At 48.8% G+C, this 15,811-nt stretch overlaps 1 protein-coding gene across 1 annotated transcript in view; it reads left to right on the top strand.

Moving 5' to 3' along the window:
• The window catches only part of fat1a (FAT atypical cadherin 1a), a 96,689-nt gene that overhangs the window by 70,747 nt on the left and 10,131 nt on the right, over positions 1-15,811 (top strand). The window contains 9 exon segments of the mRNA XM_064926166.1: positions 2,115-2,504; positions 3,179-3,393; positions 4,803-4,940; positions 5,296-5,439; positions 5,963-6,160; positions 11,992-12,591; positions 13,236-13,458; positions 13,831-13,965; positions 14,164-14,321. Coding sequence (XP_064782238.1) covers positions 2,115-2,504; positions 3,179-3,393; positions 4,803-4,940; positions 5,296-5,439; positions 5,963-6,160; positions 11,992-12,591; positions 13,236-13,458; positions 13,831-13,965; positions 14,164-14,321 — 2,201 coding nt within the window.

Here is a 15,811-nt window from a genome sequence, read left to right on the forward strand (position 1 = left end):
TACTCGCGTCATTGCCCCTGCTGTGTGCCCACTGCCATGGCGTCGGTTCTCAAAGTGGTCTGGGGGAAAAGAACCAGACGAACCAGGAAGCTGGTTGATGACCATAATTGGCGTTAAAGGGGGAAGTTATGCTGAAACATTCCTTTCTCTGTTTCTTCTATATCTCTCTCTTTCTCTTTATTTTCTCTCTCACTCTTTCCTCTATCCCCCTATCTCTCTCTTCCCATATCTTTCCTCTCTATTCCCCTATCTCTTTCCTCTCTATTCCCCTATCTCTTTCCTCTCTATTCCCCTATCTCTTTCCTCTCTATTCCCCTATCTCTTTCCTCTCTATTCCCCTATCTCTTTCCTCTCTATTCCCCTATCTCTTTCCTCTCTCTTCCCATATCTTTCCTCTCTATCCCCCTATCTCTCTCTTCCCATCTCTTTCCTCTCTATTCCCCCACCTCTTTCCTCTCTATCCCCATCTCTTTCCTCTCTATCCCCCCCATCTCTTTCCTCTATTCCCCCATCTCTTTCCTCTCTATTCCCCCATCTCTTTCCTCTCTATTCCCCTACCTCTTTCCTCTCTATTCCCCCACCTCTTTCCTCTCTATTCCCCCACCTCTTTCCTTTCTATTCCCCCACCTCTTTCCTCTCTATTCCCCCACCTCTTTCCTCTCTATTCCCCCACCTCTTTCTTCTCTATTCCCCCATCTCCTTCTTCTCTATCCCACTACCTCTTTCCTCTCTATTCCCCTACCTCTTTCCTCTCTATTCCCCCACCTCTTTCCTCTCTATTCCCCCACCTCTTTCCTCTCTATTCCCCCACCCCTTTCCCCTCTATTCCCCCACCCCTTTCCCCTCTATTCCCCCACCTCTTGCCTCTCTATTCCCCCACCTCTTGCCTCTCTATTCCCCCACCTCTTGCCTCTCTATTCCCCCATCTCTTCCCATCTCTCCCCAGTTACTATTTTCTTAAGTGGCTTCTTTTCTGTCTATTCCGTGTCTGTGCTGTGCCTCGTTTGATTGGGTGAACAGCGTTCATGCGGCTCACGCTTGACTGAAACAAGCTTTCTTGCCACTTTGGCTTGAGGTCTTTGCTACCGCCGTCGATAAAGGTTCAGCGAATGCCGTCGTCAGAAGGCACAGTTCAATCAAACGCCCGGTGCAGAATGTGGAGTTAGTCAGTTAGCACGTGAACATTTAGTTGGTCCGTGGTGAAGTAAAATGGCAGACTGGGTTTAGATACCAGATAGCGATGCAAGATGAAAGCAGTAAGGTAGTTTTTAATAGCCGTTTTAGAAGGTACAGCATAAACATGGCAAAATCAGGTCTGGTGGAATCAGACCCAGAATGTGGGAGGAAACCTCCAGAAGACTGGATATGTAGTATACTCGTCTGGTGACGTGAGTCGAGATTGCTTAATGATTTTGGTGCGATCCCCTTAAACGTCAGCAAGCAATTTCCGTCGGCCGAGAAATTTGGTCTGATTAAAGCGATGGTGACTGGGACCAACAGGTGCCAGTAAACCGGGCTCCCGCAGACAAAAACATGCATCCTAAATGGCATCCTGTTCCCTTTATAGTGCACTACTTTTGACCCATAGGGCCCCGGTCCAAAGTAGTGCACTGTCGAATAGAGTGCCATTTGGGAAGCAGGCCGGGTCTCTTTAGTCGTAATGAGATGCGCAGAGGGGTGTGTGTGTGTGTGTGTGTGTGTGTGTGTGTGTGAGAGAGAGAGAGAAAAAGGCAGTATGGTTATTGTCCACATCCGTCTCTGTCTCATTATTGGACCGCCCTGTCGGGAAGCGGCGAGGTGTTATTACAAGGTGCGACGTGACTTGCGTGTTTGCGTTGCTAATGCTTTCGGTTGGTGAAAAGGGTATGTTGTGTTGAAAGGCTGATATGAAAAAGTATCGGTACTCAGAGGTGTGTGGCTGTACTGCTGAGGAGGTACATGCAGATGCCGTTTGGGTTGTTTTACGGTTTTCCTTTCCAACAAACGCAAAGCGATAATGAACTGCCACTCAGAAGAACATTAGTATACTGCTCTTATCAGATTATCAGACTCTACACATTACCTCGATTTTAGTCTATATGTTTTCAAAATGATCTCTCTCTGTCTCCTCCCAGGCTTGAACAGCAACATCCTCTACTCCCTCGCCGACTCAGCCGACGGCCACTTCTCCGTGGACGAGCGTACCGGCGTCGTCGCATTAAAAAAGCCCCTGGACCGCGAGGCGCGGGCCGTGTACGAGCTCAAAGCGCGCGCCTCCGACCAAGGCTCCCCCCGACGCCTTTCGTCCCTCTCCCGCGTCACGGTCTCCGTGCTGGACATCAACGACAACCCGCCCGTGTTCGAGCACCGCGAGTACGTGGCGGGCGTTTCGGAGGACGTGGCGGTGGGCACGCAGCTGCTGAGGGTGCACGCCGCCAGCCGGGACATCGAGGCCAACGGGGAGATCGCCTACGCCATCGTGAGCGGGAACGAGCACGGCATGTTCAGTGTCGACCCCCGGACTGGTATGTTTCTCTCTCTGTATCTCTCTCTCTCTCTCTCTCTGTATCTGTATCTCTCTCTCTCTCTCTCTCTCTCTCTCTCTCTCTCTCTCTCTCTCTCTCTCTCTGTATATCTCTCTCTCGTATCTCTCTCTCTGTATATCTCTCTCTCTGTATCTCTCTCTCTGTATCTCTCTCTGTGTCTCTCTCTGTATCTCTCTCTCTCTCTCTCTCTCTCTCTCTCTCTCTCTCTGTATCTCTCTGTATCTCTCTCTCTGTATCTCTCTCTCTCTTCCTCTCTTCTCCTCTCCCTCTTCTTTATGTGTCTGCCCAGTCACCTGGGGCACCATAGTATGACCATCATCTTCTCCAACCTCGTTGTGTGTCTTCGTAGCAGGTTAGCGTTTTTTCATAACGAATGTTGTTCTGGAGGCAGCTCTGCAGAGTGGTCACTAGCTGGCACTGTCACAAGGTCATCAAATCTGATCTGAACCCTAACCTTAGCCACGCTGCTAACCCTAATGCCTGACCTTTACTTAAGACCAAAAAGCTCCGTTTTGTTTTCCTGAATTTTTGCAATAGAGCCAGTATTGACGTTGCAGCTGGCCTATCTAAGGGGAAATCGCTCAGTAAACGTCGACCTGCGTAGCAGATAACATTTCAACCTATCCTCCCTCTGTCTTTCGTCTCCCCTGCAGGTGACATCTTCGTCATCGAGCCGCTGGACTTCGAGGCGTCCCACGAGTACTACCTGACGGTGGAGGCCACGGACGGGGGCACGCCGCCGCTCAGCGACATGGCCACGGTCAACATCAACCTGACGGACGTCAACGACAACAGCCCCGCCTTCAGCCAGGCCACCTACGCCGCCGTGGTGGCCGAGGACGCCGAGCCCGGCAAGACGGTGGTGGCGGTGAGTTGACCGATGAGTGACCGTTCTGATCATTTGGTCTGGTGTTTCCCTTCGCAACTAGAAGGTGAAAAAAAAAGCCTACATATTTGCTGAATGTGTATATTCGAGTTTGTTTGGCTTGCGTTCGAGCCTAGAGATGTGTTTTTCATTGCAGTGAGTCCCCTACCGTTGTATAGGCAGTCTGCTCCTGTCACATTTGTCACTTTCCTTCCGTTTCCCTCCCCCTCCTAAAATTCCTTTTCAATCACTGTACACCCCATCCCATTATTTCACCCCTCTATCTTAACTAGTCTTTCAGTTCCTCTCGCTCTCGCTCTCGCTCTCTCTTTCAATTCAATTGGCTTTATTGGCATGGAAAACATGTGTTAACATTGCCAAAGCAAGTGAGGTAGATAATATACAAAAGTGAAATAAACAATAAAAATTAACAGGAAACATTACACATACAGAAGTTTCAAAACAATAAAGACATTACAAATGTCATATTAGGTGTATATATACAGTGTTGTAACGATGTACAAATGGTTAAGGGTACACAAGGGAAAATAAATAAGCATAAAAATGGGTTGAATTTTCAATGGTGTTTGTTCTTCATTGGTTGCCCTTTTCTTGTGGCAACAGGTCACAAATCTTGCTGCTGTGATGGCACACTGTGGAATTTCACCTTGTAGATATGGCAGTTTATCAAAATTGGGTTTGTTTTCGAATTCTTTGTAGATCTGTGTAATCTGAGGGAATTATGTGTCTCTAATATGGTCATACATTGGACAGGAGGTTCGGAAGTGCAGCTCAGTTTCCACCTCATCTCGCGCTCTCTGTATCTCTCTCTCTCTGTATCTCTCTCTCTCTGTATCTCTCTCTCTCTGTATCTCTCTCTCTCTCTCTCTCTCTCTGTATCTCTCTCTCTCTCTCTCTGTATCTCTCTCTCTCTGTATCTCTCTCTCTCTGTGTCTCTATAACTCTCTCTCTGTATCTCTCTCTATCTCTCTCTCACCTTCTGGTGTAGCAGAGTAAAATGACGTCCTCCTCTCTTCGTGTTCACCCGACTGTAGCAGACACACACACACACTGAGGAGTTAACGTCGGGTGACTCACTGAGCCGTCCCTTTCTCAATCAACCCGAATGATACTCTATCTCTCTCTCGTTTCTCGCCCTTCTCTCTCACATGTGATTTCTAAACCTGCCCCGTGTCACACACACGTGCAAATCCTCTCCGCCCCCCTGATTTCCCCCGGGATCCGTTTTTCTATACAGCCTGGTTTGTGTGTGTGAACATCTGTGTCCCGCGGTCTCGTGTCAGCGCAGGTGTGTGTGTGTGTGTGTGTGTGTGTAAGTCTACGCCCTGTGTGTGGGTCGTCCTCGACGGCTGGCCGTGACTCTTCCTCTCTCCTGTCCTCCCGGGTCGTAGGTGATGGCGGAGGACGCAGACGGGCCAGCCTGTAACCACGTGCGTTACTCCATCGTGGAGGGGAACCAGGGCAGTCCCTTCACCATTGACCCAATTAGGGGAGAGGTCAAAGTGGCACGCCAGCTAGACAGAGAGACGGTATGGTGAAACATTCATCTCTAGAATGGATGGGCATTGATGTAAATACATTCAAATGCATATATGTGAAATGTCTGTGAAGTTCAGTCAATGTATATAAGCTACTTCACATATTCATTGATGTGTGTGTGTGTGTGTGTCTAAATATTTGTGTGTGTGTGGACATCTACTTCTGTCTTCAGTGACACCTTAATTGCACTGTACACGGCAATCTAAATGAATAGCAGAGACAGTTTACCAGTCAGCTTTGCAGTATCGCTTTCAGAAGCAGTACAGAGTGAAGTTTTTACTCTCTCTCTCTTTCTCTCTCCTCCTTCTCTCTCGCCCCCACCCCTCTTCCCCCCTCCCCCGTCAGACATCGGGATACACCCTGACGGTGCTGGCATCGGACAACGGCGTTCCGGCCCGCTCCAGCAGCGCCACGGTCAACATCGACGTGTCCGACGTCAACGACAACCCGCCCCTCTTCTCCCCTGCCAACTACAGCCTCGTCATCCAGGTGAGGAGAGCGGGAGGGAGGGAGGAGGGTAGTGAAGGTGGTGTAGAGGGAAAGGTGCTGGTGAAGATGGAGAGAGGAGAGGATAGAGGGATGAGGGGTGGAAGTGAAGAAAGACGGGGTGAGATGACTGAAGGTGTAAGGATTCGAAAGATGAGCGTTAATAAGGAGGAAAGCTACAATTTTTTTTTGTATCATTGATGAAGGGAGAGACGAGTGGAGGGACAGATTGGGCAAATAAGGATAGTTGATGCACCGTCAGGTATCTCTGTCCTTACTTTTGAGGAGCCGACGGTGAAAACCAGAAACGTCATTTCAGAGAAACTCTAAAATCAGATACAGGGATTTGGTATCTGTGCACACACATCGCTTAGCCTTCCAGGAAGAAAAAGATTGCTTCACAAGATTGATTCCCACATAAAATCCACTCTCCAGCTCTCTCACACACCTAAAAACGTAGCAAGCATTCGTTACTGCCTACAGTACCTCCTGAATTGTAAGTCTCAACCACTTCCTTTTCCCGCAGGAGAATCGTCCAATGGGGACCACGGTTGTCCAGCTCATTGTGACTGACCGGGATGCCACGCACAACGGGCCGCCATTTGTCTTCGCCATCATCGACGGCAATGAGGGCGGTGTGTTCGAGGTGAACCAACAGGGGGCGCTGTTGGTGGTGGAGGAGCTGAAGAGGAAAACCAAGGAGAACTACCTGCTGAATGTCCAGGTACTGTGGGAGCGTATGGAGAGACGAGGCATGGTGTTGGTGGGACACTCTCTCCTTCTATTACTGTTGCCTTCTGTTTCTCTCCTTCTATTACTGTTTCCTTCTGTTTCTCTCCTTCTATTACTGTTTCCTTCGGTTTCTCTCCTTCTATTACTGTTTCCTTCTGTTTCTCTCCTTCTATTACTGTTTCTCTTCTATTACTGTTTCCTTCTGTTTCTCTCCTTCTATTACTGTTTCCTTCTGTTTCTCTCCTTCTATCATCACCTCTTCCGGCGCCGACAGAGATGGCTGCCTCGCTTCGCGTTCCTAGGAAACTATGCAGTTTTTTGTTTTTTTTTACGTGTTATTTCTTACATTCGTACCCCAGGTCATCTTAGGTTTCATTACATACAGTCGAGAAGAACTACTGTATATAAGATCAGCGTCAACTCACCATCAGTACGACCAAGAATATGTTTTTCGCGACGCGGATCCTGTGTTCTGCCTTACAAACAGGACAACGGAATGGATCGCATGCAGCGACCCAAAAACGACTCCGAAAAAGAGGGAAACGTGGCGGTCTTCTGGTCAGACTACGGAGACGGGCACATCGTGCCCCACTTCCTAGCATTCTTCTTGCCAATGTCCAGTCTCTTGACAACAAGGTTGATGAAATCCGAGCAAGGGTAGCATTCCAGAGGGACATCAGAGACTGTAACGTTCTGTGCTTCACGGAAACATGGCTCACTGGAGAGACGCTATCCGAAGCGGTGCAGCCAACGGGTTTCTCCACGCATCGCGCCGACAGAAACAAACACCTGTCTGGTAAGAAGAGGGGTGGGGTGTATGCCTTATGGCTAACGAGGCATGGTGCGATGAAAGAAACATACAGGAACTCAAATCCTTCTGTTCACCTGATTTAGAATTCCTCACAATCAAATGTAGACCGCATTATCTACCAAGAGAATTCTCTTCGATTATAATCACAGCCGTATATATCCCCCCCCAAGCAGACACATCGATGGCTCTGAACGAACTTTATTTAACTCTTTGCAAACTGGAAACCATTTATCCGGAGGCTGCATTCATTGTTGTTGGGGATTTTAACAAGACTAATCTGAAAATAAGACTCCCTAAATTTTATCAGCATATCGATTGCGCAACCAGGGGCGGAAAAACCTTGGATCACTGTTACTCTAACTTCCGCGACGCATATAAGGCCCTGCCCCGCCCCCCCTTTCGGAAAAGCTGACCACGACTCCATTTTGCTGATACCTGCCTACAGACAAAAGCTAAAAAAAGAAGCTCCCACGCTGAGGTCTGTCCAACGCTGGTCCGACCAAGCTGACTCCACACTCCAAGACTGCTTCCATCACGTGGACTGGGACATGTTTCGTATTGCGTCAAATAACAACATTGACGAATACGCTGATTCGGTGTGCGAGTTCATTAGAACGTGCGTTGAAGATGCCGTTCCCATAGCAATGATTAAAACATTCCCTAACCAGGAACCTTGGATTGATGGCAGCATTCGCGTGAAACTGAAAGCGCGAACCACTGCTTTCAATCAGGGCAAGGTGTCTGGTAACATGACTGAATACAAACAATGCAGCTATTCCCTCCGTAAGGCTATCAAACAAGCTAAGCGTCAGTACAGAGACAAAGTAGAATCCCAATTCAACGGCTCAGACACAAGAGGCATGTGGCAGGGTCTACAGTCAATCACGGACTACAGGAAGAAATCCAGCCCAGTCACGGACCAGGATGTCTTGCTCCCAGGCAGACCAAATAACTTTTTTTGCCCGCTTTGAGGACAATACAGTGCCACTGACACTGCCTGCAACGGAAACATGCGGTCTCTCCTTCACTGCAGCCGAGGTGAGTAAAACATTTAAACGTGTTAACCCTCGCAAGGCTGCAGGCCCAGACGGCATCCCCAGCCGCGCCCTCAGAGCATGCGCAGACCAGCTGGCTGGTGTGTTTACGGACATATTCAATCAATCCCTATACCAGTCTGCTGTTCCCACATGCTTCAAGAGGGCCACCATTGTTCCTGTTCCCAAGAAAGCTAAGGTAACTGAACTAAACGACTACCGCCACGTAGCACTAACTTCCGTCATCATGAAGTGCTTTGAGAGACTAGTCAAGGACCATATCACCTCCACCCTACCTGACACCCTAGAGCCACTCCAATTTGCTTACCGCTCAAATAGGTCCACAGACGATGCAATCTCAACCACACTGCACACTGCCCTAACCCATCTGGACAAGAGGAATACCTATGTGAGAATGCTGTTCATCGACTACAGCTCGGCATTCAACACCATAGTACCCTCCAAGCTCGTCATCAAGCTCGAGACCCTGGGTCTCGACCCCGCCCTGTGCAACTGGGTACTGGACTTCCTGACGGGCCGCCCCCAGGTGGTGAGGGTAGGTAACAACATCTCCTCCCCGCTGATCCTCAACACTGGGGCCCCACAAGGGTGCGTTCTGAGCCCTCTCCTGTACTCCCTGTTCACCCACGACTGCGTGGCCACGCACGCCTCCAACTCAATCATCAAGTTTGCGGACGACACAACAGTGGTAGGCTTGATTACCAACAACGACGAGACGGCCTACAGGGAGGAGGTGAGGGCCCTCGGAGTGTGGTGTCAGGAAAATAACCTCACACTCAACGTCAACAAAACTAAGGAGATGATTGTGGACTTCAGGAAACAGCAGAGGGAACACCCCCCTATCCACATCGATGGAACAGTAGTGGAGAGAGTAGCAAGTTTTAAGTTCCTCGGCATACACATCACAGACAAACTGAATTGGTCCACTCACACAGACAGCATCGTGAAGAAGGCGCAGCAGCGCCTTTTCAACCTCAGGAGGCTGAAGAAATTCGGCTTGTCACCAAACGCACTCACAAACTTCTACAGATGCACAATCGAGAGCATCCTGGCGGGCTGTATCACCGCCTGGTACGGCAACTGCTCCGCCCTCAACCGTAAGGCTCTCCAGAGGGTAGTGAGGTCTGCACAACGCATCACCGGGGCCAAACTACCTGCCCTCCAGGACACCTACACCACCCGATGTTACAGGAAGGCCATAAAGATCATCAAGGACATCAACCACCCGAGCCACTGCCTGTTCACCCCGCTATCATCCAGAAGGCGAGGTCAGTACAGGTGCATCAAAGCTGGGACCGAGAGACTGAAAAACAGCTTCTATCTCAAGGCCATCAGACTGTTAAACAGCCACCACTAACATTGAGTGGCTGCTGCCAACACACTGACACTTACTCAACTCCAGCCACTTTAATAATGGGAATTGATGGGAAATGATGTAAATATATCACTAGCCACTTTAAACAATGCTACCTTATATAATGTTACTTACCCTACATTATTCATCTCATATGCATACGTATATACTGTACTCGACTGCATCCTTATGTAATACATGTATCACTAGCCACTTTAACTATGCCACTTTGTTTACATACTCATCTCATATGTATATACTGTACTCGATACCATCTACTGTATCTTGCCTATGCTGCTCTGTACCATCACTCATTCATATATCCTTATGTACATATTCTTTATCCCCTTACACTGTGTATAAGACAGTAGTTTAGGAATTGTTAGTTAGATTACTTGTTGGTTATTACTGCATTGTCGGAACTAGATGCACAAGCATTTCGCTACACTCGCATTAACATCTGCTAACCATGTGTATGTGACAAATAAAATTTGATTTGATTTATTACTGTTTCCTTCTGTTTCTCTCCTTCTATTACTGTTGCCTTCTGTTTCTCTCCTTCTATTACTGTTTCCTTCTGTTTCTCTCCTTCTATTACTGTTTCCTTCTGTTTCTCTCCTTCTATTACTGTTTCCTTCTGTTTCTCTCCTTCTATTACTGTTTCCTTCTGTTTCTCTCCTTCTATTACTGTTTCCTTCTGTTTCTCTCCTTCTATTACTGTTTCCTTCTGTTTCTCTCCTTCTATTACTGTTTCCTTCTGTTTCTCTCCTTCTATTACTGTTTCCTTCTGTTTCTCTCCTTCTATTACTGTTTCCTTCTGTTTCTCTCCTTCTATTACTGTTTCCTTCTGTTTCTCTCCTTCTATTACTGTTTCCTTCTGTTTCTCTCCTTCTATTACTGTTTCCTTCTGTTTCTCTCCTTCTATTACTTTTTCCTTCTGTTTCTCTCCTTCTATTACTGTTTCCTTCTGTTTCTCTCCTTCTATTACTGTTTCCTTCTGTTTCTCTCCTTCTATTACTTTTTCCTTCTGTTTCTCTCCTTCTATTACTGTTTCCTTCTGTTTCTCTCCTTCTATTACTGTTTCCTTCTGTTTCTCTCCTTCTATTACTGTTTCCTTCTGTTTCTCTCCTTCTATTACTGTTTCCTTCTGTTTCTCTCCTTCTATTACTTTTTCCTTCTGTTTCTCTCCTTCTATTACTGTTTCCTTCTGTTTCTCTCCTATTACTGTTTCCTTCTGTTTCTCTTTCTTTCCCTCTTACTGTCTATCTCTCTCACTATCTCTTTCTCTCTCTCTCTGTATCTCTCTTTCACTCTCTCTCTCTCTCTCTTTCTCTCTCCACCCCCTCTACTCCTCCATAATACTTATACTTCTCTTTCTCGCCCTTCTCTCTCACTCTGCAGCTGCCCACTGTGATAAACCTCTCTTAGAGACATCATACTGATGACAAGATCTATAGCGTCAAATCGAAATAATCACCATGCATTTAAAAATAATCCCGCTGCCCTCTCTCGCACCGATTGAATCAGAATGCAAGGCAGAATGTCTCACATGAGAGGCATAGTGGAGAGCTCTGCAGCCAACTCGCGTGTTGCCAGTCGGTGAACTACTGCCCTCTCTCTCTCCCCGAGGAGAAAAGGAGTAGGCGGATGAGAACAAAGTGCGATTCCTCGACTCTGACTGACGTTCGGAACGCTGCAGATAGAAATAGATGGAATAGAGCCGAGACGTTTTCCCCCTACTCTGTCTGATGGACAATTCTATCTGTTCTACACAGTGTATTTCTCTCTTTAACATTTGACAATCCTCCTGAACACTCGGGATTCCGTTTTTTGTCCTGTTTGGCGTTGTCACTTTCGGGACGGACTGGAAATGCCGCGGCGCCTCTGGACGCGTAAACGCCAGATTCAGGTCGGGTGTTTCTTCGTCTGAGCACGTGGGCCCTTCAGCCATTCTGCAGGCAGTCCTGTTGGACCTGGGTGTCGGTGGACGGGCAGGTTCAGCCCTAGGAGAATGGAAGAGCGTAAGCTCCCTCTAGCGTGGGAAAGTGGAGCTGCGTACAGCCACACGGCGATTTGAATAGCAAAGAGATATGGAGCACTTTCGTTTTGTCTTGTTTTTTTTTTGCTGTACTCTGTATGTCGTCTGGACATTCTCCTAAGCTCCCTTGGAAGATAAGTTAACGATGTGGCTATGATGTCGTATAGTAAACGAGCTGCCGTGCGGCTGGAGAAGTGATGGTAAATCCTGGGTCTAGTGTAGTTATGCTGTTGCCCGTGTGTAGGCGATGTGGGGATTGCGAAGTGATAGTTGGGTCAGGCTGCGTTAACGTTATTGCCAAAATGATGGCAGTTATTTGGGCTCACCCGTTGTTAGAAATGATGCGTTCGTTAACTCGAATGAATGGAAACGGTAAAATGGGTGAGTTGTGTCTTCGGTTTTGGAGACATTTTATAACCGGGCCTAACTCCTCGTCTGAGTTTTTGAGAATCACATGAAAGATTTTAGTTGGGTCACCGCACAATTTGGGTCTCTCTCTCGCTCTCTCTCTTTTGCAACAGGCGCAGAGTGTGACTCATCCCTCTCCTTTTTCTCCCTCCTCCAGGTGGCTGACAGCGGCAAGCCCCAGCTCCTCTCCACGGCCTACATCAGCATCCGGGTCATCGACGAGAGTGTCTACCCGCCCGCCGTCTTCCCGCTGGACATCTACATCTCTGTCGCCGGCGAGGAGTACCCCGGCGGCGTGCTCGGCAAAATCCACGCCACCGACCAGGACATTTACGACACGCTGACGTACAGTCTCGCACCTTCATCGTCCTCGGATAACGGCGAAGACGCTCTGTTCGCCGTCTCCGCCGCGGACGGCAAAGTCATCGCCCAGCGCCCGCTCGACGTGGGCCACTACCCGCTCAACGTCACCGTCACCGACGGCCGCTTTTCGGCGACGGCCGACGTGAACGTGCACGTGCGCCAGGCGACCCGCCAGGCGCTGGACAACTCCATCGCCGTGCGCTTCGCCGCCATCGCCCCCGAGGAGTTTGTCGGCGACTACTGGCGTACGTTCCAGCGGGCGCTGAGGAACATAGCGGGGGTGAGACGCAGCGAGGTGCAGCTGGTTAGTCTGCAGCCCTCGGAGCAGGGGGCAGGAGACCTGGATGTTCTACTGGCTCTGGAGAAGTCTGGGAGTCCCTACCAGCCACAGGAGGTAAGAACCATGACCACGGCTCCTTCACAAACAAACGTCTCAGAGTCTGAGTGCTGATCTAGGATCAGCTCCTTCTCCTGTCCAGATCAGTCCTGTTAATAGCGATCTGAAAGGCAAAACTGTTTCTAGATCAGCACTCACACACTTTATCAATATGTAGCAACGATAGTGACTTTGTTTCAAAGTATAACCAATGAGGTTATAATACCGATGAATAATAACATATCTAATAATATAAGGCAATATAATGCTTGTAATCATGATGATAGTGATATTAGCTTTCTCCTAACATATAATATGGCAAACTAGGTACAAATAGCTGTCTTTCTTCTACGAACATAAAAGTAAGAAAAGAAGACAGGCAACCGTAGAAATTGACGGAATGTATTTACAGTTGTGAAATAGAATCAAGACTCTAGAATTCAACATGAAGAATAAATCAAAAATGCGATCATTAGGCGGTGCAAAATAACATCTAGCAACTTTAGTAGATCTCTTGGTGTAATGGCTAAAGGGTCGGGTCGACGGTTGCTGGTTCCAAATTAGAGTTCGCCGCACTGTGTTACATTGAAATGAACATGCCCGTGTAAGGACTTCAAGTCGACCGTTCAGTCTTTTTAACGTCTGTCCCATTGCTGCTCCAGGTTGTCTTCCGCAAGCTCAACTCGTCTGCGGCGGTCATCGAGGAAATGACGGGTGTGCGCATCGTGCGCGTGGTCAAGAAGCTGTGCGCCGGTGTGGACTGCCCGCTGCGCTTCTGCGACGAGGTCATCAGCCTGGACAGGGCGACCATGTCCACCTATAGCACGGCCCGCCTCAGCTTCGTCACGCCACGACACCAGCGCACGGCTACTTGTCAATGTGAAGGTACTGACAGACACACACACACACAAACACACACACACACACAGAGACGTACATAGGCCTAAACACACACATACACACACACACACACACACACACACACACACACACACGTAGGCATAGCTGCGCATAAACAGACACACACACACACACACACACACGCAAAACACACACACCATTACTCCTCCCGCCCCATCACTCACAAACACACATACACATAGGCATAGATGCATATAAACAGACACACACACACACACACACAAAACACACATTACCTTTACCCCTCCCGCCCCATCACACACAGACACACCTAAACCACCACACCCCTGACCCCATGCCATCCTGGCTTCATCTTGGCTCGCGTTGTTGTTCCAGGTGGCAAATGCCCCACGGTGAACAAGCTGTGTGATGCCAGCCCCTGTCCAGAGGGCATGGAGTGTGTGGCAGACCGGAAGGAGGCCAGGTATAGCTGTGTGTGTCCAGATGGTGGCAAGCAGGGAAAGTGCTCCGGTAAGACCAGACTCACCTCTCATCCTGTCTGACTCTCTCTCTTTCCCTCGATCTCTCTCTCTCTCTCTCTCTCTCTCTCTCTCTCTCTCTGAACCTACTGTTTGTTTGGTCTCTGTACTCACTGCCTAGTTATCAGTCTCTCCCTCCTCTGCATACTTATCCCTACCTCTCTTTATCCCTCCCCTCCTCCCCTCTCAGACGGCCAGTCCCTGACGTTCAGCGGGACGGGCTATGTGAAGTACCGTTTGATGGAGAATGAAAATAAGGAGGAGATGAAGCTGTCCCTTAGGCTGAGGACCTTCTCCAGCCACGCCACCGTCATGTACGCCAAGGGCACCGACTACAGCATCCTGGAGGTGGGTCAAAGGTCAAACACGGTGACCCCTTTCTTCTCTGTGCTGTGGGTACTGTCCTATTTACTCTGAGTCTGCTGCTCCAGCTCCCAGTCTCATGCCCAATCCTCATATTAGCCCATGTTATCCTGTGTAGGAAACGGCCTGATAAGCGCTAGCTGCCAGGACCTGCCCTCGGGGGCCACCCCGCTGTGTGCTGTTGGTCTTAGTCGGCCATTTTTCATCCTCACGTGAAAGGGCTCTGGGAATGCGGTGGCGGGCTGCATGTAAAACAACACGCAGCCGTGCTATTTGAAGGGAATGCTGGGAGGGAAGTGGAAAGCACTTTCTCACACATTCCTCTCTGTGGTACTGTCTGGTTGCCAGAGGATCAGCTATTCCCAATATAGTGCCCTACTTTTGAGCAGGGCCCATATAGGGCTCTGGTGAAAAGTAGTGCACTATACAGGGAATAGGGTGCCATTTGGGACACGACCTCGGGCTCCAAGGGAGTTAGCCTGAATATCACAAGACGTAATGTCATACTGTGAGATGTGCTATATGTGCAAAAGTATGTGGACATCCCTTCAAATGAGTGGATTCGGCTGTTTCAGTCATACCCGTTGCTGGTGTATAAAATCGAGCACACCGCCATGCAACCTCCGCAGACAAACATTGGCAGTAGAACGGCCTGACTGCAGAGCTCAGTCACTTTCAACGTGGCACCGTCATAGGATGCCACCATTCCAACAAGTCAGTGTGTTAAATATCTGTCCTGCCGGAGCGACCCGGTCGACTGTAGAAATACCGCACCTCTAGACTAGATACCGCGAATAGTAGTAATATAGTGTTAAATATCTGTCCTGCCGGAGCGGCCCCGGTCGACTGTAGAAATACCGCACCTCCAGACTAGATACCGCGAATAGTAGTAATATAGTGTTAAATATCTGTCCTGCCGGAGCGGCCCCGGTCGACTGTAGAAATACCGCACCTCCAGACTAGATACCGCGAATAGTAGTAATATAGTGTTAAATATCTGTCCTGCCGGAGCGGCCCCGGTCAACTGTAGAAATACCACACCTCTAGACTAGATACCGCGAATAGTAGTAATATAGTGTTAAATATCTGTCCTGCCGGAGCGGCCCCGGTCGACTGTAGAAATACCGCACCTCCAGACTAGATACCGCGAATAGTAGTAATATAGTGTTAAATATCTCTCCTGCCGGAGCGGCCCCGGTCAACTGTAGAAATACCGCACCTCCAGACTAGATACCGCGAATAGTAGTAATATAGTGTTAAATATCTCTCCTGCCGGAGCGGCCCCGGTCGACTGTAGAAATACCGCACCTCCAGACTAGATACCGTGAATAGTAGTAATATAGTGTTAAATATCTGTCCTGCCGGAGCGGCCCCGGTCAACTGTAGAAATACCACACCTCCAGACTATATACCGCGAATAGTAGTAATATAGTGTTAAATATCTGTCCTGCCGGAGCGGCCCCGGTCGACTGTAG

The sequence above is a fragment of the Oncorhynchus masou genome, chromosome 20 (assembly GCF_036934945.1).
Source record: "Oncorhynchus masou masou isolate Uvic2021 chromosome 20, UVic_Omas_1.1, whole genome shotgun sequence".
Classification (NCBI taxonomy): domain Eukaryota; kingdom Metazoa; phylum Chordata; class Actinopteri; order Salmoniformes; family Salmonidae; genus Oncorhynchus; species Oncorhynchus masou.